General features: G+C 33.2%; 1 protein-coding gene across 50 annotated transcripts in view; it reads right to left on the bottom strand.

Moving 5' to 3' along the window:
* RIMS2 (regulating synaptic membrane exocytosis 2) overlaps nucleotides 1-23909 on the bottom strand; it is a 734990-nt gene that overhangs the window by 226005 nt on the left and 485076 nt on the right. For 25 of the 50 annotated variants that reach the window (XM_058275873.1, XM_058275894.2, XM_058275863.2 and 22 more), the window contains 3 exons: nucleotides 23302-23418; nucleotides 15591-15656; nucleotides 583-762 (listed from right to left, as the gene is read on the bottom strand). In XM_058275873.1, coding sequence (XP_058131856.1) covers nucleotides 583-762; nucleotides 15591-15656; nucleotides 23302-23418 — 363 coding nt within the window. The remainder of the gene's footprint in view (nucleotides 1-582; nucleotides 763-15590; nucleotides 15657-23301; nucleotides 23419-23909) is intronic. The other 25 variants (XM_058275868.2, XM_058275872.2, XM_058275857.2 and 22 more) reach the window with 3 other exon arrangements.

Genomic DNA, 23909 nt, shown 5'->3' with positions numbered 1-23909 from the left:
AGGTAGTATTTTACATTTCTTTCTACCAGATATCAAACTGTCTAACTTCCTTCCCTTGATCCAAAGAGATTTATACTCAGGTTCATATTAAATATCCCTTTATTGGAAAATATCTCATGTAACTACATATAAAACCCTAAAGAATTCAAAACTCAGCTAAAGAAGATATTGGTTAGTACATGATATTAGTATTGATAGAAAGAAACAAAAATCTAGTTTTATTTATTGTCATTATGATGAGTATTCCAAAAGTGATGTCTAATGGACACAAACAATTTCTCATTCTGTTGGAGAAGAACATGATCATTATGAGGTGTATTAGGTGGGAATTTACCCAGAACTCCTGAGAAATGAGAAATCACAAAACAAATGCAGTCAGAACAGTTAATAAACAAATTACAATGGTAGTCACACACTATTATATCTGCTTAATATAAATAGTGTGCTTACATTGAAAGGGTTAGTATCGATTGTTATTAGTGATCAGCCAAGGATGACAAAGAGACCAATTAGTTGCTTGGAAAATAAAATGGTGTGCTGGTGGTTCAAAGGGGAAGTTAGTCTGATTGATTTATCTTTCACCTCGATAAGGCAGGTGAAGGAGGGGCAGATCTTCCAGTCATTAATGAAGGCATCGACCTCATGAGGTTTGTATCAGGACGTTCAGTGGATCTGGAGCGGGTGGTGGTCCGCTCAAGGAGAGGCCGTTGTTCTGTTGATCTGGATCTGTGATATGGCTGTCTATCTGCTGCTTCACAATCCCTGAAATGTTAGTCAAAAAGCAGCTCAGTTGATCTTTAGAACCCTTCTTCTAATTGGTTATGATGCATCAAACTGATTTTGAAATAGGTAATTGTTTAAAATTATTGAGTATGTAAAGAATTTTCTTTCCCCCAACATATTCTGAGCAAATTCTCACGGAACTTCTTGAGAATTTCTAAGGAACCAAATCTGCCTTTAATAGTAACTCTAGCAAGGATAATAGGACTTGCTCAATCATAATCAATGACAAAACAAAACTGCCTGCTTTCCAAAATGAATTCTATAAGTGGAATATGGAAATATATGAAGTATTATAATTCAAAGAATTCAATGACTTTTTCCTAACATTTTAAAAGTGTAAAGAAAACCAGATAAGCATTAATTCTTAAGCTTCTAAGGTTGTTTATTAGTATACCAACTAAGATATAAAAAGACTTTCAGCACAATTTAACTGGGCTGATGGCATCTGAAAATTCAAACAAAACTATCTAAATGAGATTAGAAGAAAACCTTGAAACTTTGAAGTCTATAGCCATATTTGAACATGGTCCACAAGAAAATCACTGTGCAAAAAATGGGTTAATCAGTCAATGCGTGTCACGTATCTCAGCTGTGCGAAATAACAGGATTCAGAACTAGTAATAATTGATTGAAATAATAATGGTTCTGAAACAATGTGATTTCTCTGCCCACAAATAAATTTAATATCAAAATTTAATCCTTGCTGAAAGAAGTATACTTATATTTAAGTAGCCTGTCATCATTGATTTTTATATCCCTGGAGTCTAGGATAATGCTTTACATATAACATGTGGTCAGTAAATGTTTTCTAACAGCAGTACCACAATCTGTCAGACAACCCTAAAAATACTAGCCTTGGCTCTAGAACCCCAGAGTATACCTCACATCAAACTATCACCTCTCACTCCATTTTAACCACAGAAACATAAAGGCATACAGTATGTCCATATTATAGACAGTAAAGCAAATACTAGTCTCCCTCAGGGTTAATGTGGCAAAAGCTTCCACTTTACCTATGAATTCTCTTCATCTTACTTCTGATGGTAAAAATGTAGACAAAGAAAAATAAAAGAACACAATTTCCTAAATATCATGAATTGTATGGCATACATTTTTGGACTATTGGAGATTATATAACTCTAGGAAATGAATACCAGGTTTATTATATACCATATCTTGTGATGAGTTTACATTTTAAATTCTTAGGATAATAGATAAGCCAAATCCCTTTTAATATTTTAAGTACATGTATCATAATGATTGATTTTCTAAGACAATTTTTGTATTTGAGTATCCAGAACAAGTCAAAAAAGGATTAAATGTAAATATATAACACAATATTAATTGTCAGAGAGAAATTAAAAAGGCAACTTGTGGCGTAAAATTCCTACTTTTATTTTGTTTCTGAAAATCAAATATATATATTATGCTAATATATAATACATATATTAAATCTTTAAGACCAATTTTTGAATAGTACCAATCTTTACATTTATTTTAAGATTTATTATGTCTTAGGTTAATAACAGACATATCTCATTTAATAACATAAGTAACAAAATCTGTAGATTTAAAAATATGAGCTTTTTTGTAATTTAATATAATATATATTTGTATAATGTAATAATTTGAGGAAATTAAGTGACTTAAAAACTTTGTAATTTTAATTTAATGTACAACATAATGTGCAAGATAAATTTAACAACTTGCTTATATAATTATTTTAGCATTGCTTCTAAATGGAAGAGAATTGCAAGATGCAAAATACTGGTCATAGAAGTCAGGGAAAATGTGGGACATGACTCCCAGGGATGAGGGATTACTACCAAGGGATTACTACCAATCACTAATTGGTGATGCAACTAGAAAAAGACCTTGAATAAAAGAGGGAAATGGTAAAGACAAATGACTATATATGGCTAAGAGACTTCAAAAAAGAGTTCGGAGGTCATCAGAGGGGTCATGCTTACGCACACCTTAGCAGGATCGCAGAGACAGCCAAAGTAGATACAACCCCAGGTAGTGGTGCTCCTGAGGGCTATGGAGACACACAGGTTCTACGGTCATGGCAGATGGCTCTGGAGTTCAGTGCCTTGTCAGTGGACCCTACTTTGGAATTTCTGTTCCTGAGTGTGATGGAGGTGGACTCAGATGTGACCTTGCTACACATGCCTCTTCTGTCACTTTTACTGAACCGGTGGTTAGCATGTACTCAGGAGACTTGAATCTCTGGACTGGCCTTGTGCTGGCTGGGCCCTGAGCCTCAGCAGAGTTGCAACTCCTACTCTCCAGTTCATTGGTCTGACCCAGGTCAGCTAAGAGGGAGGAGAAGATGGTCAACCACACCAGGGAACTGAGAGTGCCTAAACTACAAGCAGGAGAATCACACTCATCAACCATGTGGGATCTAAGCCCCCTCTCAATTTAGAGGTGGAGCAGACATCACCATCCCAGGGTCCACAGGATGGAGGAATAAAATATGGATTAGGGTGGACTTACTGGTATTCTACTATAGAACTATTGTGACTAGTAATGGAAGAAACTGTAGCACTGATGTGGAGAAAGTGTCCACGGTAGTTGCTGAGAGCAGGGAGAAGAAGAGATGTGATGTGGGGACATTTTGGGGACTTGGAGTTGTCCTAAATGATATTGCAGGGACAGGTGCTGGACATTATATATCCTGCCATAACACACTGAATGGCCTGGGGGAGAGTTATAAACTACAATATAAACTATTATCCATGAGGTACACCAGTGCTCCAAAATGTATTCACCAAATGCAATGAGTGTGCCACAATGATGAAAGAGGTTGTTGATATGGGAGGAGTGGGGTGGGGTGGGGGTGGGGTATATAGGAATCTCTTATATTTTCTAATGTACCATTTTTTGTGACCTATATATCTTCAAAAAAATACAATTAAAAATAAATAAGTAAAAAGAAGTCAGGGTACGTAAGTAACTAAGTATTATACACAAATAGGAATAATTCTTTATTTCAGTGTAAAGTAGATTAATTTATCCTAGGGCATTATGGTATTTTTCTATGGAACATTTCCCTTGCATCAAGTGTAAAGGCCCTGTTTAACTGAACGTAAATGAGAGCATTAAAAATAACAGCAATATCTAGAGTCAGTTAACTTAATGACAATCTAAAATGTGAAAATGGTAATAATACACATACAGATGAGAGAAAGCAAGACACCATTAATATACAAAAACATAGTACTATTACCAAAAAGAGATAAAGCGTTCTCTTATGTAGAGAAGCATTTTTTAAAAATAGTCTTTATTGGAAATAGCAAAGCAGAAAGATTAAATATCCCAATTTCCTCAAGAAAATTAGGGATAAATATAATATTAACAATTAAAATATATTATATTATTTAGTATGCACACACAAACATATGAGATGTAAATGTCTTGAGGATATTTTGAACATTTTATTGAATATGTATCATTTTCATTGTTATTTAATTTTTATTTCATAAATAAATACAAAACAACAAACAGGATTTTTTTCAGCAACAATTAACATGCAGCAAATTAATACTTCTTTAAATTATAAATTTCAAAAATCCTGAGAAATGATGTAATTACCACCTTTTATCTATAAAATTCTTATTTCCATTTTCAGTGGATTTAAAGTTTAATAACTTCATTGATTAAGTTTAATAATTTGGTTGGTTGTAAGAAATTAAAGTTATTCTATCAAGGTATTGGCCCTATGTTACCCCTATCGAGGCCCTCAAAATAAAGGGTAAACATACACTTTAAAGATAGGTATCTTAAAGGCAGAATTATCCATTGTTATTGTATTATTCCAGTACGTGTGATTAGGCACGTGATCCTTAAACTAGAATATCTGAGTTCTATGTTCAATGCTTTCACTAACCTGATTTGAACAATACAGCTGTCTTTCTTTTGTTTTGCTAACTTTAAATGGATAGTGGAACTGGTATCATACAAATTTCTCATATCCACTGCTACCTGTTGCACTGAGCTATCACAAATGATAGAGCGGTAGGTTTAGAGAGTGCTGAGTAAAGATGATATGAAGATAGTTAACACTAGAGTAATCTGAAGCTAGTGGTGCATTGATAGTAATCATAGTAACAACAAATCCCAAACCCAGCTCAATCCCTGATTGGATTGATTAATCCCTTCCCTCATATACCCTCTGCCCACACCACCTCCATCACTAACAGCCTAAAGAAAAATAAGGTGTGCTCATTTCCAACCTTAAACACTATTTATCTCAGTCCCTACATCCTATACATGACGTCTGACATACAACAAAAAATTACTGGAAATTCAAAAAAGCAAGAAAATAAGAGACCCACTGTTAAAAGACAAATAAATCAACAGACATGGACTCTGAAATAATACAGATATTGGAATTATCATATGGGAATTTTAAATAAGTATGATATATTGATATATTAAATATTCATAAAAATAACAGACAACATGCATGAATAGAAGGAAATTTTCAGGAGATAAAGATGTTAATAAAGAGTCAAACAGAAATGCTAGAAATAGAACATAGCAAAATTTTAGAAAGTTAGCTTTGAGTTGGTTTATGAAAATCTTAAATGCCAAGTTAAGGGGTGTAAACAGGGCATAGTTGTCAATGAGAGTGACAAAAAGTTTTTGGACAAAGGTAATACATTAAGATTAATTTAGCAGTAGTGTGTAGAATGAATTAGAGTAGGAATGACATAATGGTGGCAGAAAAGAAGGTGTGGATGACAAAAAATATAGATCACAGAACTATATAGAGAGAATGTTAAGATGAAAAGAAATATCAGAGTCATATAATCTAGTCTTTCTCAATTTAAAGATGAGCAAAATAAGGCTCACAGAAATTTGGAAAAAGTAAAATAATTTGATATTTTCTGAGTTGGAAATTAAACTGAGGTTTCTTGATTCTAAAACATGTTATTGATAAGAGAACTATGAGTTCTTTGATGACGGGATTTTTTTTTCTCAGCAAAGTTTAATAAATCATCATATGAATTAAATGTAGAAATGAATGAACCAAAGAGAAAACTCTAAAATTTTCAGCCTCAGAAATGAAAAGATGACCACTGCAGATATAAAATAATTCTTGGGAGAAAAACAGTGAATTCATTAAGGTTTGAATTTAAGTTTTTGAGGTGTTGGAAGAATATTATTGTGCAGGTGTCAATCAGATATTAATAGTTAGAAATATGGGTTTCAAAGGAGAGGTTTGTACTAAAGATATAGTTTGAGAATTCACTGTATGGTGTTATTATTTGACCAACTTATAGATTCATTTTTTTCTTTCAATACATATTTATAGGGTTCATATTATGTAACAGGCACTATACTAGACACTAGTAGTTTTGGTTGAAGTCATAAGACATAAGCTATGAGACAACATATGGTCAATGAAGATGAGAACCTGAAAAATATGAAAGAAGTGAAGGACACAGAAGAGCAGTCAAAGGCTGAATGAGAACCAGGATAGGACTGCATTAGAGAAGTTAAGAAAAAGGTGATCAATAAAGGCAGAAGCAAAAAAAAACCAACAAGGATTAATACATATAAAATAGTTAAATAATATCCATGGAGAAAGCCACTTAAAGTGCTGGAGGCAAAGTGTACAGGATTAAGGATTAAGTTGCTGATAAAGGACTGAAGGCAGTATATGTAAAAATAAATACTCAAGAAAATTGACCTAGTTTAAAAGAAAAGAAGAGTGAAATGAACTATATTCAAGGTAGTTTGAAGGGATGGCAGATTAGAATAAAGGGATTAATAAGGAGACTTCAACAGTAATTTGAGGAGAAAAAATCAGCAAGGAGAGGTGGAAAGGCAAGAGGAGCAAGAAATAATTAATGGAGCCAAATTCCAGAGGAATTAAGAAGCTAGTATTAGAACACATATAGATTGATTTTGCTATTAAAGGAAAAAGTCTTGTAAAAGAGGAGAAAATAAGTAACAATTTAGAGAAATTGAGATGAAAAGAGCAGTAGTTTCAGAAGTATGGGTTGGATCTATATATTAAGAGTTCTCAGTACTATTTTCTAGCTAGATTCTGTCATTGCTTTGACAGAATCTTTCCTCTAATCAGGGCCTTAGACAAGGCCCCAAACACTTTGTAATAAAGTCATCACTGACTCTAAACCCCATTGCAGCCCTCAGGCGCTACTCTAGACCCAGGATAGATCCTTCCTTGGCTTCTCAGCCAGATCTGGCACCAAAACTACTTCTGATAAACTTAGGATATTTGAGATTCATCATTTCTATTCAAGCATCTTATCTCTTTAATTTAACCAAGAAAAATTCTAGGTTATCAAATAAAAGGCAAGTCTCGTTGTCCATGATCACTTCTCTCTAAATTCTTTACTACATATACTCTCTTCTGAGAGTCTCTTTTTTAACCCTCTCTAATTCTCTTAACTGTATTCTCGGGAATCTTTATTTCATTGTTAACAAACATCCTGTGACAGTTTGAAGTTCTTTCATGAATCCCAAAAGTAAATTAATCCATTCTTGTGGGTGTGAGATCCTTTTGACTAGACTATGTCAGTGAGGTATAACTCAGGTTGAGTCTCTGCCCTCTTGCTCGGTCTGATAAAAATGGAGAAACAGAGAGAGACACACAGGAAAAAGGAGCTGCCTTATTTCATCCTATAATGAGAGAGAAAGGACTCCAGTTTTGCTTATAGCCAAGCTGCAAGGAGAGAAGCCCCTGAGAGGCTCAAAGAGCTGAGCCCAAGAGGAGATGAACCATTTGCCTGATTGTTTGCAGTGGAATTTGGGAAGAGAGCAGAACACCCAAGACTGATAGAGGTGGCCCAGAAAGAGACAAGCCCTATGCCTGGTTGCCCTCAGGTGAGCTCTGAAAGAGATGAGCCTTGAGGGGAAGGCAGAGACCTCAGCAGAGATCGGTGGCCATCGTGATTTGCCATGTGGACAGACAACAAAGTTAAGAGTAGCTGACTTTGGTGAGAAAGCACCTCTTATGGCACCTTGATTTGGATATGTCATAGTCTCAGAACTGTAAGCATTTACCCAAATAAACCCCCTTTATAAAAGCCAACCCATTTCTGGTACTTGCATTGGCAGACCTTGGGCAAACTAAAACATTTTCTTATACTGGAAATACTTTCTGCAGAATGGTTTCTTCATAACAATAACATTTGGCTCAACCTTGCAGCCTCTGCTTGCAATGTAGACCTCCCTGAAGAAGCTACTCTTTTTTTTTCCCCTTACATAGTCCATGGGTCCCAGAGGGGAGATTGGCTCCCTAGGGACATCTCCAGCCATTACTTGTACAAAGTCCTTCTATTAGACACCACTTAGCTCTACCATCAATTATTTATTAAGATTGCTAATACCTTTCCAACTTCAAATCACTATCCATTGGTCACTGATAATTTTGGGAACTGACAGCCATCTTATTTACCCAAATTCTCACTATAATACTTGGATTTTAATGTACATTCAAACAATCCTTCAACAATATAGACCCCAAGTCCCTAGATTTTCATAACCTCAATGATCATCACCTTTTTTTTTTTTTTCTGAATCAGTCTTCCACTTCTGGGGCAACACTGTAGACTTTAAAATCCAATGAAACCATTCTAACTCAGAGATATTAAACTCCAAAATATCAAACTCTGATCACAACCATTAATTCTGTCAGTTGTTTCATGATCTCACTCCCACCTTGATCTTTATTTGACACTTTTCATTCCTTGATCCCACCAATTCTTCTAAGTATATAGAAACCCTCTTTGCCATCTTTCTTTCTTTGCCCATCCTGGATTTCATGATTGATCATTTGTACCACCTCTATACCAGCACCCTCAGATTCCCTTACAACCCAAGTCTTCCAATCCAAACATTCATCTGAACCCAACACTGATTCAAAAGAACAATTTGATTTCTCTGCTACTACATTCAGGCATCCTAAAGAAAAGCACCATTGCAAATTCACGGTTTCCAACTTCAGTTTGCTCATATTACCAATAGTCTTTTTCCTTACATTGAACCAGTTTCCATCACTTTTTATAGAACTATTTAAGCTTTTAAGCACTATTTTAAACTTTACCACCTTCAATCCAATATGCTATTCAAATTTTAGGTTACCTTCTCAGAAAATTGTCTCAACAACCACCACCACAACCACAATCACAGCAACAACAAATTGGAGGTCATAAAAAATAATTACCTTCAATTTAACATCCTTTTACTCAAAAACAGACTTATATCCACTCTTTCATTGATTTCCTTCCTATATAAATGGTAAATATGAACTTTCTGTTTATAAACTCCACCTGAGGGTTTAGCACAATGCTTCTACTTGCCCTAGAAACTTTCTTCCAGTCATCTTCCCTTTTTCCTGCATTTTCAACTTATGTCTTCCTAAAGGGCACTTTCCTAAAGCTCATAAACACACTGAAGTATTTCCTGTATTAAAAGAACCCTTCTTTGATATTACATACCTCTACTCAATATTTCTCCTCCACAATCTTTTGGTGTATTCATTTTATTACCTCTTAGTTATGCTTAAGGCTATTGTAATCTGCTTTTTTTCCTTAACAGCCTTCTGAAATTACCCCTACTACTAAAGTCACCAGTAACCCTTTACTTGACAAATCCAAAGAGGATTTTTCATTATTATTTTTGCTGTTGAACATTATTTCTTTCCTCTTGAAACTATTTCTTTTAGTTCTACTCTTCTTGCTTTTCACATTGTCCTTCTCTACTTCCTTCAGAAGCTCCTTTTCCTCTCTGCCATATAAATACTAGACCAGAAGAAAAATTCTTTAGCCATCATTTCATTCATTCTCTGGTAGAATTTCAGTTCCATTTTTTGTAGTGACTTCCTATTCCCAAATTGTTTCCTGTAGTCTAGGCTTCTTTAAATTTCAAAATTATTAATCTTTCTTGTTAGAGGATTCTCCTTGGCTCTCTCAAGTACACTTCAAATTCACTAATTCCAAAACTGAACTCGCCTCACACCTGAATTGATTCCTTCTCTAACAACTCTCCCACCCTTATGTGGTACCAAATGTGCTATTATCCAAACTATAAAATTAGGAGTTTTTCCTAACTATGTGCTCTCCTGAAATATCCTAATGCCATAATTTACCAAATATTATTGATTTCACTTGATTAAATCTCTCATCTTATCTCTATCTCTTCATCACGACCTTAACTTGGGCCCTCATGAGCTTCTGCTGCCCTAGACCAAGACAAATGCCTCAATACATGTTTTTCTACCCTATACTCTTTTCTAGTCATCAATTTTCCATCCACATAGTCTCTTGAGTGGTTATTCTAAAATGAAAATATTATTATAAACATACCCTAATTAAAATCTTTTAATGTACGTCTAGCACCTACAGTCTAAGATCTAAGTTCCTTAACAGAGCATAAAAGGTTCTTAACCACAGAACCCTCTGTATCATTCCAGATTAACTTCTTGCTATTCCCTTGGACAATGCACCAAGAGCATTGAAGTATGGCTTTCATTACTTCAGCAACTTTGCCCACACATTTCTCTGAATTTCTACTCACATCTTACCTTACCTCCACATAAATCTAAATAATTCCTAGTTATCCTTTTAAGCTCAGCCTAGTTATCTCCCTGAAACTTTTACATAAAAATCAACCTCCAGTTCCCAATTCTTGACATCACTCATTCCTTAATATGCTGTATATGGCTCAATATTATATAATCCACTTATAATTATTTGATCTTTTTTTGAACCTATAACAAACCTAAGGGCTATTTACTAACTACAACTTATTCATCTCTACAAATCTAGCCCTATCACTAGCATATGGTAGGAATTCAGGAATTCTACACATGGTAGCCATAATGATCTTCTATAAATTTAAATGAGAACTCATTACTTCTTTGATGATTCTTCAATAGCTTCAAATTACATTGGTCATTTAATCCAAAGGTTGTCTGTGGCCTACAAAATATTCTTGGCCTGTCCTTCATATTACATTTCCTATCATGTTGCCCCTTAGTCAATCTGATTAAGCCATTACTGTCCTTATAGTTTTGTTTCTTGCAAGACACTAAGCTTGTTCCTGCCTCAAGAGTTTTGGGACTTGCAGTTCTCTAACCTTAGAAGACTCTTTCCTCAAATCTTTATATGGGTCTCTCCTTCCTACCACTGAGGTTTCTATTTAAATGTCACCTCAGAGAGTTCTTCTCTTAGCACTGACCTAAAATAACAATCATTCTGTCTCACTTCCACCCCTTTCACTTTATTTTTCACTGCATCTACATGCAATTATTTGTTTGTTGATTTGTTAATTGGTTATTCCCATACAAGAAAACAAGTTTTATATGGGTACCTCAGTTCTGAGAACACTGCTTGCATGCATGAAATACTCAATAAATATTTGTAAAGTAATTATTTGTCAAAGAAAAAATTTTGTTATTTATTGTAAGGTTTATAGTTTAAATAATATATTATTTTGAATTACATCAAGAGAAATCATTATACATTAATTCTCAAGTGCAATGACAATTATCCCCAGACTTGTGAAAGTCTATGGCTATCCTGAGGAAACTGGTTGATTCTCATCAATCTCTAATAATATTAACATGTCAATAATCTCATCTAGTTTACTTTTTTGATATTTGAGAAGCTAAATTAAAATGACCCCCAAGCAACTCTTCACAGAGGTATTAATGTGCATAGCTGGATTTCTTTTTTTTTTTTTCCCATTAGTTTTCATATGCAGGTAAGGAAAGAAAGGTGCAAAGAATTCTTGAACTTTGTCTGCGTTTATCTTAACTTGGAGAATAAAGAAAGAAGAGCAGATGTCAGCTGGTAATTGGGAAAGTTAATTCAGAATATTAATAAAGGGTAACATACTACTATACTACTTATTCTAAAGATGTGTTTTTTTAATGTTGAGTATTTTAAAATACACAAGGGGGAGCAGGTAGTTTTGGTTGAGTGCCTGCTTCCCATGTATGAGATCCTGGGTTCAATTTCCAGTGCCTCCTTAAAAAAGAAAAAGAACAATGAATCAGAGATAATTTTGTACTGGTTGGTATCAGCTAATATTTGTCTCCTGAAGTAATATAAAATAGGTTTAAGTAAATATTATTTAATCATTTATTCTTCCATTCCAAAGAGACAGTAAATATTTTACAATCTTGGATAGAGAGACCAGTAAAGATGGAGATTCTTCTGATGAAGTAGTTAAAAACTGGAGCTGTCTTGCTGGGATTACTTCCATTAATTTCATTCAGACAATTCTCAGAGATTAGACAGCCAGACTACGGCCCTTGAAGATATTAATACATATTTAATCCCAAAAAGTGAAATCCTATACCATGAAAGAATATGCTACCTTGAAACTGTAGCTGGGAAATTAGACACTTAAGGGTTGTTGACACTTTATTCTTTCATCACAACCCTCAACAGAAAGGTCACTTTTCCTTTAAGTGTTCAATTATTTTTATTTGTGTAGTCACGTTAAGGAGAATTTAGATTAGTTCAAAAACCATTCTGTGAGAGAAAGGGGATTGATCAAGATATGAATTTTGCAAAATAGGTAAGAGAAGAACAATGAAACAGGGATTTGAGGATATTTTTGATAATGAATTCAACCTCTGTATATGTAAGAATGTAAAGAAAGGTGAATACAGATAGGAAGAAAGTAATGAAATAAGTAGAGTGGAGTTCTCATTTGAGATAAAAGAATGAGAGAGGTGGAAGTAATTTGATGAAAGAATATGAAAGCTGTGTGTACTGGGACATATAGTGGGTATTTGAATTAAGGTATCAGAGGCAGAAATTTCAAGTCATAGTAAGGTTCAGGGTATGGCCATTAAGAGTGACTATCTAAAACAGAATTGAGGTAAAGTTCATTCGATATGAAATAACCAAAAAGTGAGCCAGTGCTGAATAGATCATTCAGGTGAATGCTGACGTCACCTAACTAGTAGCATGAATTGGGATAAAGAGAATTACTAAAGTCAGATGCTAAACTCTTCAGTGAATAAAATGGCATAGCCAAGAGCTCAACAGATAGTAGCAACAGAGAAAGGTAAAGGATGATTTTGTTTAATGGCAATACACACAAAGAAACAGGAGTTAAATTTAAGTACAGAAAGCACAAAACATTATGAAAATAAATACAGGAGAATGGATAAATGACTAGATACACTTTTATATCTTCAACAGATGTCAAAAAAAAAATCAGTTCCAGAAATAGTGGACTGGGGTGGGGTTCAGAGGGACTAAGTGACTCAGGTTAGCAGAGTGAAAAGCGAATGATCAAAGTCACTTAAAAAAAGCAAGGGAAGGGAATGTTAGATTGAAAATTAAGTATAGTGGTTACTATTCCTGTGAGAGAAGCATGGAGAGGAAATAGGCACAGAGTGTGAAGGGAGATGCAAGTTATATAATCAGGTGTTCTAGTTCTTGATTTGAGTATTTAGATTCATTGCTGTTGATTTTATTATTAGGCTTTGTAATTTATACACACACCTTTTATATGTATCAAATGATAAATAACCCTTATTAAAAGTAATTAAAGAACTTCATTCCTACAAAATCTATCCAAACTGCCTAGGAGGAGGTGAAGAGTAGATCCACAAGTCTGAATTATTTTAGTGGTGGCAAATTTTTAAGGAGGATATTTACTAGCTTGGTTTCTGAAACTGATTTTCTTTTATTTTAATATAATTGTCAATTATCTTGTGTTCCTTTACCACAAGCCAAATGACATTTTAAAAAAATCAGGGAAGCAGATGTGGCTCAACTGATAGAGTGTCTGCCTACCATATGGAGGGTCCAGGTGTTGATACCCAGGGCCTCCCAACCTGTGTGGTGAGCTGGCCCACATGTAGCGCTGCCACGCACAAGGAGTGCCGTGCCATGCAGGGGTGTCCCCCGTGTAAGGGTGCCCCATGCGCAAGGAGTGTGCCCCATAAGGTGAGCCACCCCGCATGAAAAAATCACAGCCTGCCCTGGAGTGGCACCGCATCACGGAGAGCTGAAGAGAGACACAGATTCCCAGTGCCGCTGACAAGAATGTAAGTGGATGCAGAAGAACACACAGCGAATGAACAGAGAGCAGACAATGGGGGGAAGGGGAGAGAAATAAATAAAAATAAATCTTAAAAAAAAAAATCACTCAGAACTATCCCCTTCGAGATAGGACAGTTAGGCTGAGGTTGAAATATTGGGTAAGCAGATGAAATTGATAACCAATCTAGAGCTGATCAAGAACTGATTCCATCTACATTGGTGCATTGAAAGAAATAAAATGAAGCACTCTATTTATTGATCATTGATACTTGATTGTACAAAAAAATACAGAGTCCTTACATTAAAGAAAGGTAATATGTTATACGATTTTAACTTACATTGACATAAAGAGGTACAAGAATACAAAGAATAAGTCTATAATCATTAATGTCTCATTTATGGCATCAAGGCTAAGAAAAGACTCAACCAATGATGAGGATACAGTTATCACCTACTTTTTCACATTTTTGTAAAGTAATTTGTGTAATTATTGCAACCCAAAATATACAAGGCCTGAATGTAATATACAATAAGAGTAAAAATAAAAGATAAAATCAGAAAAAATTAAGAATTATTTCATATTGAAGTGAAATAACAGAAAAGAGACAGAGGAGGTACAAAAGAAAATTAAATATAGCAACAACCAACATCTTACAATTAAACTGGAAGGCCTTAAGTTTCAATTATATTTACTGACAGACTTCACAAATCATGACTCAGGAATTTATTGTCAATGTTATCTCTTAAGTTTGTTTCCACGTTTATCCACATTCATTCAATCCTTAGGAAATTTAATCATTAATTTTAAATTATATTTTCTGAACTCTTTTATTCTCAACTTCTAATGAAGTCAATTAATAGTCAAAGGAGGTCACAGGTAACCACAAACTATTTTTAAACAAAAGTGGGCCGATTAAATATGGCACATACATTTGTTACCTATACTAGTGGAATTCATCACCATACTGCCTAACAGGTTCGAAAATGTCACTGAACTGGCTCAAATTCCTAAAGTTACAGATAGTCTTAGGAACTTTACAGACTTCAGAGATCTTCTCTCTCTTCTCTTTCTATTTAATTCTCCTTTCTGTTAAATCCCAGGCAATTGATATTTCTCTCCAATATAAACTATATTTTCCAGGTTACTGGAGCTGTACTATCTATGATTCACTGCAAATTCCCACTTTGGAAAGAGGAATGGTGATAGGGTAGAAATGAACAAGGATTTCCCCACAAACCCCAAATTCTTCACAGAGGTAGGGTAATCTACTGTGATTTAGGAGTAGATCATGGCTACCTTTGGTAAGGTAACCATAGTACAATCAGTTCAACCCGAGTAGTTCAAGAACTGACTCCTCTGCTGTGGTAAAAGGGAGGTGGGGAAGCAAACTGTTAATATCTGTACAAATTAACCACTACTGTCTAATTAAATATTATGATAAGGAAGTGGGCAGGTAAGTGCGTGAATTTTAAAAAAAATAGTTATGTTGTCCTTCCAAATAATAGTTAACTGTAGTTACTGGTGAACTAAATTTTTTTAGGATGTTACTAGTTCATTGACGGGAAACTGTATTTGTGACATTTCTCTATGAATAAAGTATTTAAGTATGCTTTATATTTCACTATTTTATAAATGTAATATTTCTATATTTCACTGGTAACCATATACACATATAAAACAGAAATATAAGTGAATTATATCACATCAATAGACAGGCACATGCAATTCTATGAACAGACTCAATTTTAAGAAAAATATACCTGCCATCCCTGTGATGATGTTCAATGGTCTGACTGTGTCTGGAGCGAGGTAGAGTAAGAAAGTGACTGCAGGCATGGCAGAAACAAGAATGTAAATGAGACTCAGGAAAGAAATGAAAAAAGGTATAGTTCAATATTAAAAAGTGAGATTCAAAAAGATAAGCAGATAGTAAGCAAAACAAATGAAAATTGTTACTGGAAAGCTTGTCCCACTTCCCAATATTCTCTTTAATATGGCAGTGCTTACTAAAGGATAAAATATTCTAAGTAAAACACATCAAAATTCATATTTCAAAATAAAATATCATTACTCAAACATGTTCACCACCATCTGGAAAATGTTTTAGAGATGCTTTCCCATTTTTAAAGGAAGAACGGTGAGAAGAAAAACATAATTAAATAACCAGAAAGTTAAGAAATAAGTAAAAAAGAGGCAAATTCAAATATTTATAATAATTAGGAGATATTATGATGTAATTTTTTCCCTCTTAGTTATTATTAAAAATCACTGACATTATATTTTCCATTTAATAATGAACAAACTGATTTAAATTGTTTTTCTTTGATTATTAATTTTATTTATTTATTCCATACTATCCATTTTTCCATTCACTCTATTTATTATATTACATGCTCATAATTTTCATATACCATCAAAGCAACATACAGATCTTTTATCCATCTATAGTGGATTCCCTTCTTTTGATAGCACTAATTTAGAATTTTGTTATTTTAAAAATCTTCAACACCCAAACATTTAATTATGGCAGATAATTATTGTGTTTCATTAAAAATGGATCTCAACTTTGAACTCTCTCAGCTTCCAAACTTCTACCTCTAACTATAAAATAAATACATATTTATGTCTTTATTTTTTCTTTTCTTCTGTTCAAAGGAAGAAATGCCTCTACCTACAATGTTATTTCCCATGTGACCCTGATTCATTTGTAATGCTTTCTTGTCTTCTATTCTTCAACTGCACTTAATCCTAAAAATTAAACCTTATCTAACCTTGCTTTCCTCTCAAGGTTCTCTCTCACTTTACTTCATCATTAAAACATGCTTACTGTAATTTAACTTCTGTCTCTACCGTTCTCTTGAAGCTATCCTGTGACTCTCATCTATGAAATCCTAAAAAACTCTTTAGCCTCCTATTGAGCTTCATCATAATGCACATACCTGTGGTATGAGACATTGATTTCAATCTCTACTTCCTGGTACTCTCTCTTCTCTTGGTTTGTGAAACACTATTCTCTCTGGTTATTAAAAATAGTATTTATTTAATACTAACTATATGCCAAGTCTACTAAAGCCTTTGTCCACATTATCTCATTCACTTCTCATAACAAATCTTTGAAGTAGGTTCCATTATTCTCACATTCCCACAGACAGAAAAATGGAGGCTGCACGTACTTGTCCACAGCCATTTAGTAAGTAGCAGTACTGAGTTTCAAACTCAGGACTTTTGTAATCCAAATCCCAGGCTCTTAACTAGTTGTATATTCTGCCTGTTCTCCCACAGATTGCTTCTTTATCTGTTTCATTTACTGCATCTCCTTTCTCTGTATTCTTTAGAGGTAGCTGTTTCGGAAGCTTATTTTTGGATACTATTTTTTGGTTTAATAGTGTGAAATATCATTTTGCTTTAGCCTTGATTTTCTCTTGGGTTACAGAGCCATTTCCAGCTGCTTACTGTGCTGCTTGAGTGTCATGCAGATACTTCAGAATCAACACATACTAATTCTGAGAGCCCTTTAGCAAGATACTTTGCCTGTATGGACCACTCGTGCTGCATTTGGGAATTGAGGGGGCTGAAGCACCAGTTTTCAAACTGCTTTTTTGTTGTTGTTGCTGTTTGTTTTTAGCAGAAGACCATTTCAGTTTTTCAAACAAAATTTCAAGAACCATTATAAAGGAATTCTATAAAATCAGTATGACTCAGTCTAAAGAGGGAGTGAGAAGCCTCATTCTTCCCTATCATAGCAGGTACCTCTTCAGAACTCTAGAGCTCTATGATCTCTAAAGTCCCTTCTAGTTACAAATTTAATTCTTTAATATCCTTTTGAAACTTAATATAATATTGCAACCAAACCTCTTCTTTTACTACAAGTTTAGCTGATGATTTAAATATTTACTTAAAAGTCAAAAATTTTTTTTCAGAATTTTTCTCTAACTCCTCTATTTCCCTTAATTTCCACAATCAGTTGATTTATAAACCTTGCTGGATTTAACTAATAAATAATTCACACTTGTCCCATCTTTTCCTTTTCTTCCTGCCACTGCCTTAAATCAGGCTATCATGATGTCTTGCCACATCTGTTGAAAGAATCTTCTATTGATATCCTTACTTTCAGATCCCAGCCCTTGTGAGACCCAATCCATTCTCTACTCTGTCCCCATAAGTATATTTGTAAATTATACTTCATATCATATAGGTATCTTGTTCAAAATCCTTCAATGGCTCCCCATTACCAAAAAAAAAGTGAAATATGCTTAAGATGGCATGTGAATTAGGTTCCAATCTGCTCTCAGTGTTCATCTCTCACTTCTCACCCACATTACCATAGCATTCTATCTAGATACACCAGACTTCCTGACTCTGAGACTTTATTCATGTTCAAAATCTGCCAGGAGTGGCCATCATGGCTCTCTCTCTCTTTCCACTTCTTGACCTCTCAAATTCCTACTCAACGTTTAAAATCCAACGTCTCTTTTGAAATCGTTTCTGGTAGACCCGAGCAAATTATTTTCTCTCCAATCTGTTTCAATAATATTATACATCTGTCCCACAGTCTTCTGTGTTTTAAAGTTAGTTGCTATACAATGACCTATCTTAACAAGATAATGATGATTTTTAAATCTTTGTGCACAATGCCTGACCCAAAGTTGCACTCAATAAATATATTTTAAATTGAACTAAAAAGTAAAAACAGAATTGGTTCATGATGAACCTAATTCCCAAAAAGAACGTTGATTCATATAAACATAGAAGATTTCTAAAAAAGTAAATCACAGAAAATTATAAGCCTATGTAGAAGCGAATAGGGAATATAAAGTTTTATTTTTTTAAAAAGGCATTCCTGGATTTATAGAGTAGAAATAATAACTAGCAGTTGTAATGTTGGAATTTACTGCTTAAAAAAGTAATACATTTTTCTCTTAAAACTACTTGAGCAACAAAATATGTGTGAATTTCAAAAAGTGCTAAAACTTATAAATTCATGAAATATATCATTATACAACTTCTAATTTTTTCCTGGAGGAAGCTATAATTAACATTCCCCCCCCTAAAGCCAAAGAAAACAATAAGCAAGAATCATTTTCATCAAGCATCAATTTAATAGTTTCATTTTCCCTTTCTATCTCTATAGCCATGTTATGCATCTTCACATTTTCTGGTCATGATCCTTCATAAATTTCCGTTGAAAATTACAAAAATGTACATATGAATATTACCCAAAATTAACTATACTATTTCAGCAAGCTATAGCTTCTCTGAAATTCACCCAAGGCAATAGATGTGCCCAAGGTAAGACGCTTAGTAAAACTTAAAAACATTTCACACTTCTCCATTAAACCAAGCTGACTTTACTATCAAAATTATTGGGTGGTATAAAATTTGAGAAATAATGTGTTGAATATGCATAATGAGTTAAAGAAATAGTCATATTTAAAAATTGTGAAAAAGCTAAAAAATGAAATGTAAGAAGTTATAGATTCTAAGAATCATAAAAATATTCTTCTTCAAAGAACTGAACTACATTACCTATCCAGTTTCTAGATTTTATTTTATTCTACCATTAAAAGACAGCAAAAATTACATTTGTAATGAATTATCTCACTATTATATTAAATAAGGCTGAACGTCCCCATTTGGGAATCTCTGAACACATAAAAAGACTGCAAAAGGAGAAGAAAAAATAAGCTTCCAACCCCAACTTAATGCAAAACTTTATGCTCTTGGCTTTAATATTGTTAATGTTTTGCTGATGTTATTGTTCCTAAAAAAAACTCAGGTTGACTTTTAACTGCTTTAAAATATGTTCCTGAAATGTAACAAATGAAAGGTTGTATTATTTTTCTAAGGTGAATTTACTTTTTCCATTTACTTTCCCTATAATTTCAAAATTTCAGAGATGTATTTCTCCCACAGTTGATAGCTTTCTGGGCCAAAGATGCTATTCTATCTAATGGACTACTTATAGGTATATCTTACACTTTAAGATAGCTTACTGCCTCATAAAGAGTAGAGAAAAAGCACAAGTGTGTGAATAACCCAGAGATTCAAATAATGGGACATTTTCCTTTTGGAATATAAATGTATTAATTGAACACACATAAGAAAAAGTTTCTAAGGTACTTTATCTTCTGCCTGTGTTAACTATATTTTTTTCTTATTATGCTAAAAGGATAGTCCACGGATAAATGCACCCAATATAATTTGGTCTTTAGGATAGACATAAAAATTCATACTGCAGGAGATCTCTGACTTGATACAGAATATTATTCAGTACTCTATAAATTATTCCAATCAGAAATTAACTTATGTAAACAAATAATAAGCTTTCATTGTGATTTCTAATTCTAAAGTCATATAATCTGCCCCAGAAAAATTATGCCAGGTGTAGTAGTTATCAGATTTTACCAGAGAATAACTGGTACAAAAAGTATGGGGAAGAAGGAGGAAAATGAAAGATGTCCATTAAAATTCATTATGTTAGCTAATATTCCTGCATCTAGGTTTTTGAATTATTATAAAGAATCTATTCTTTTTGAAACAAAACAGGATATTAACTAATGACTACAAAATGAGATGTGCAGAGAAACAAAGATCCAATTAAATTTTTGTATATAATTCCTTTTATATTACCCCGAAGAAAAGATATAAATACTAAGTCTCCTTTTCACATCACTTAAGTTAAACCAGGTACTATAAATTAACGTCAAGTAGCATTGTTTCTCACCCAATATGGCCAATGTAAAAGCCACTGTCTTCACGCACAACTTTCCAACATGTCCCCAAATCGTTCATCCTTCGTAATAGGACTTTCTGATGTATAGGTATGTTCTGCCTCTGTATCTTTGCTCTTGTTCTTGCCTGAATAAACATGCCCAGTTTTCAAGGTCCAACTCATGTCCTAAATTCTCTATAAAGCTTTTAAAGTTACTTACATTGACAGATTTCCCTGTTTTCTGCTTAACTGGTAAGCACATTAAAATGTGAATTCTTTGCAAGCCAAAAGATCCTTTTAAAAGTTTAATGGTAAAACACATTTTCTGAGTACATATTATGCAACTTCTGGCACTATATCATTTAATTTACACAATATTTTAATTTTATAGTTAAAAAAATCAAGTGTCAAAGATGCTAATTTTCCCAAAGACACACAAATAGCAAGTTGTAAAATCCTAGATTCAAACCTAGATTTGGCTTCAAAGCCTATGATACTGAAAAAGAGTACATTCAATAACATATTATTCTAGTCCAGTGCATCAAGAAAGATTAATACACTTCAAAATACCTAAATTATAATTATAATCTCAAAGGAAATTATTTTTAGGCTTTATAAATCAACAGTATTGTTGAATTACTCTATGTCTGTTAATGAAAATATACTGTAAGAATTCTAGAGTATCCTTACGCTCTAAATAATACAAAAAATTACAATTTCATCACATACATTCTATTACTGAAAACCTTTTAGAGTATTAGGGTAAAGCATAAATCAAGGAATCACTATTTAATAATGCAATAGACCACCTAGATGGATCATATTATACTTTTTGATTCCTCACGTTAATGAATAATTGTTTTATACTCCTATTTAAAAGCAATTTTATTTTACTTATTTCAAAAGGGATTTAAGGATGCTCATAATACATAGTAATTATTTATGATCTGGCAATTACAATACACTAAACTGGAATGAAACCACGTGGTTCAATTTTCCCCAAAACTTCTGGAGATAATTACTTGAACATTTTTTGATAAGCTAAAAGATTCACAGAATTATAAAGTAAACAAGAAAAATATAATGACTTATTTCAATTAAGGACTGTATTAGCTAACACCAAAGATCAGTCACCAAAGATTTAATTGTAAATTCGTTGCCATTAATCCTAAGGCTATTTGCCTTAAAATCTTGATAAAGATTATACTTTTGATCTGATAGTGCCTATTTTTGTTTTTAAGTGAAATTTTAGAGTTTAATTTTACTTTACTCTTCTCGGCAAGATTTGGACCATATTACTTGTTTCCAGAGAAAATATCAAAGTCTATTTTTCATTAAAAGTAAAACTTTATATAAATTTGAAGATTTAAAGTCATTTTAAACTTTCTCACTGTTTCCATAACTAAACTGTCAAGGTAAAAGGAGTTTATAACTTGCTATATTAATAACTTCCAGAAATGATTAAGCTCATTAAAATCATATTAGGTAACTAAAATAACCATTCACCCATCCCCTTATGACTCCTTCTAACTTCTAATCATGCCAACAACTGTTGTACCTGATAAGCATCAATTACTAAACATAGCATGTATATAATTACTCCTAAAGACAGATTATGAAAAAGATTTAAAAGAAATAAAATACTACATAAATTTTCACTTGCCACTAATTATTATATTAATTTAGCACTTTTCTAATTTCTTCTTAGATCTCAGACACAAATGCCAGTACTTATTTGAAATTTTTGATGACTAAGGTATTTCCTATCTTTTCTTTCAGAGAACCATAGTAAAAGATAATGAAATTATAAGCATTACCAGAGTATGACCCTATATTTAGACAGGACAATTAAATTTATAAAAATTGACAGCAACTTCTCATATCAGTTGATTTAAAAGCCCCCAGTATTTTTCCTAAAATTGGTTTCAGATGCATACAAGGGACTTCTAAGTTTCCTCATTATTTAATTATAATATTCTCTGTATAGTAAATTTGCTTTTCTTTCCTAATCCATACCTAAAACTCATTTTGTAGTTTGGGGAAAATATCATAGCATTTATTTTATATGTAGCCAGCCAGGTATGAGAAAGATTAATATTTTTTTAAGTTAAAAATTAGAAGTAATTAATGTAATCATTGCAATATACCATGTTACTTCCACGTTTGTCATGTTTAATGGAGCAAAGTCAGAGAATTCTTCCAGTGCAACATCAACAAATACGATTCTTTGAGATTTGGCTTAAAAAGTTTAGTGAGTGCCACAAGGAAAAACCTCTTCATGAGTCAAATTAAAATGATCTCTAAACAAACCAAGTTCTGTTCTCAACACTGTTATTTATAAAAAGTCTCACTGGTATACGTAAAAGACTTTTATATCTATTGCCTCATGAAAATATTTTATATATAACAATTGGTTATGGTAAGGTAAGAAAAATGAAACATCTTGTTTTTATCATGATTACCATTATAACCTCATAAACACATTCACTAACTTAACTGGTTTGATTTAAGAAAAAACAAAAATTGCAAAAGCAAGACAATTTTATATTTTTCTTACCAAGAGAAAAAATTGTGTTTGTCTTGTTTTTAAATGATGACGTGGTCATAAATGAATGTGGCTTTACTTGACAAGGGAAAATGTGGTTTTAGAAACTAAGATAAAGGTATACCCACGTTCAGAATGAAATCACTTTATGGCAACACCTTCTAACACAAGGCAGTGATTATAATAGGGTCTTATAGCATTTAATCAAATTTACCTGTCTCTATCTGGGGAATAATGGTCATCCATGACATGATGTCTATCCATTCGGCTAATTGTATTATAATGTCCAGTAGTAGAGCGTGTCCCTCGAAGTCCCTGCTCCACATTCCGACTGAAATAGCAAGGAAGATCCATTAAATATCTTATTTAACTATAATCATATGTTATATAAAATGAGGTTTCTTAATAAAGATATCAGAAAAAGACAAAGTCACTTTAATATAAGGTCCAGGTTTTTTGTTTTGTTTTAACTGATTACCCTTCCACCCAAGTAACAGGGAAAAATTCCAGTGGAGGTTGAGAGTAAGTTAGAAGATTGCTTCTATAACAGAGACAAGACATAGACGAGCCCAAATTGGGCTAATGCCAATGGGGATGGAGATAAAGTATATAAAAGGTATTAATGAATGACTCTCAGGTCCCTGGCTTAATCAGATGGTAGTGATATTCAATGACAAATGAAATAAAAGAGGAGGAGGAGTCTTATATGGAGAAAATGAATTCAGTGTTGGATATATTTGTTTACATGGCCTACAGTAAATGAGGTAGAAATACATCATAGGTAGGTGGACATGAGTTCAGAGATTAGAAAAACAACTCAAA

The sequence above is a fragment of the Dasypus novemcinctus genome, chromosome 14 (genome assembly GCF_030445035.2).
Source record: "Dasypus novemcinctus isolate mDasNov1 chromosome 14, mDasNov1.1.hap2, whole genome shotgun sequence".
NCBI classification, from domain to species: domain Eukaryota; kingdom Metazoa; phylum Chordata; class Mammalia; order Cingulata; family Dasypodidae; genus Dasypus; species Dasypus novemcinctus.
This window is presented reverse-complemented; position numbering and strand designations above follow the sequence as displayed.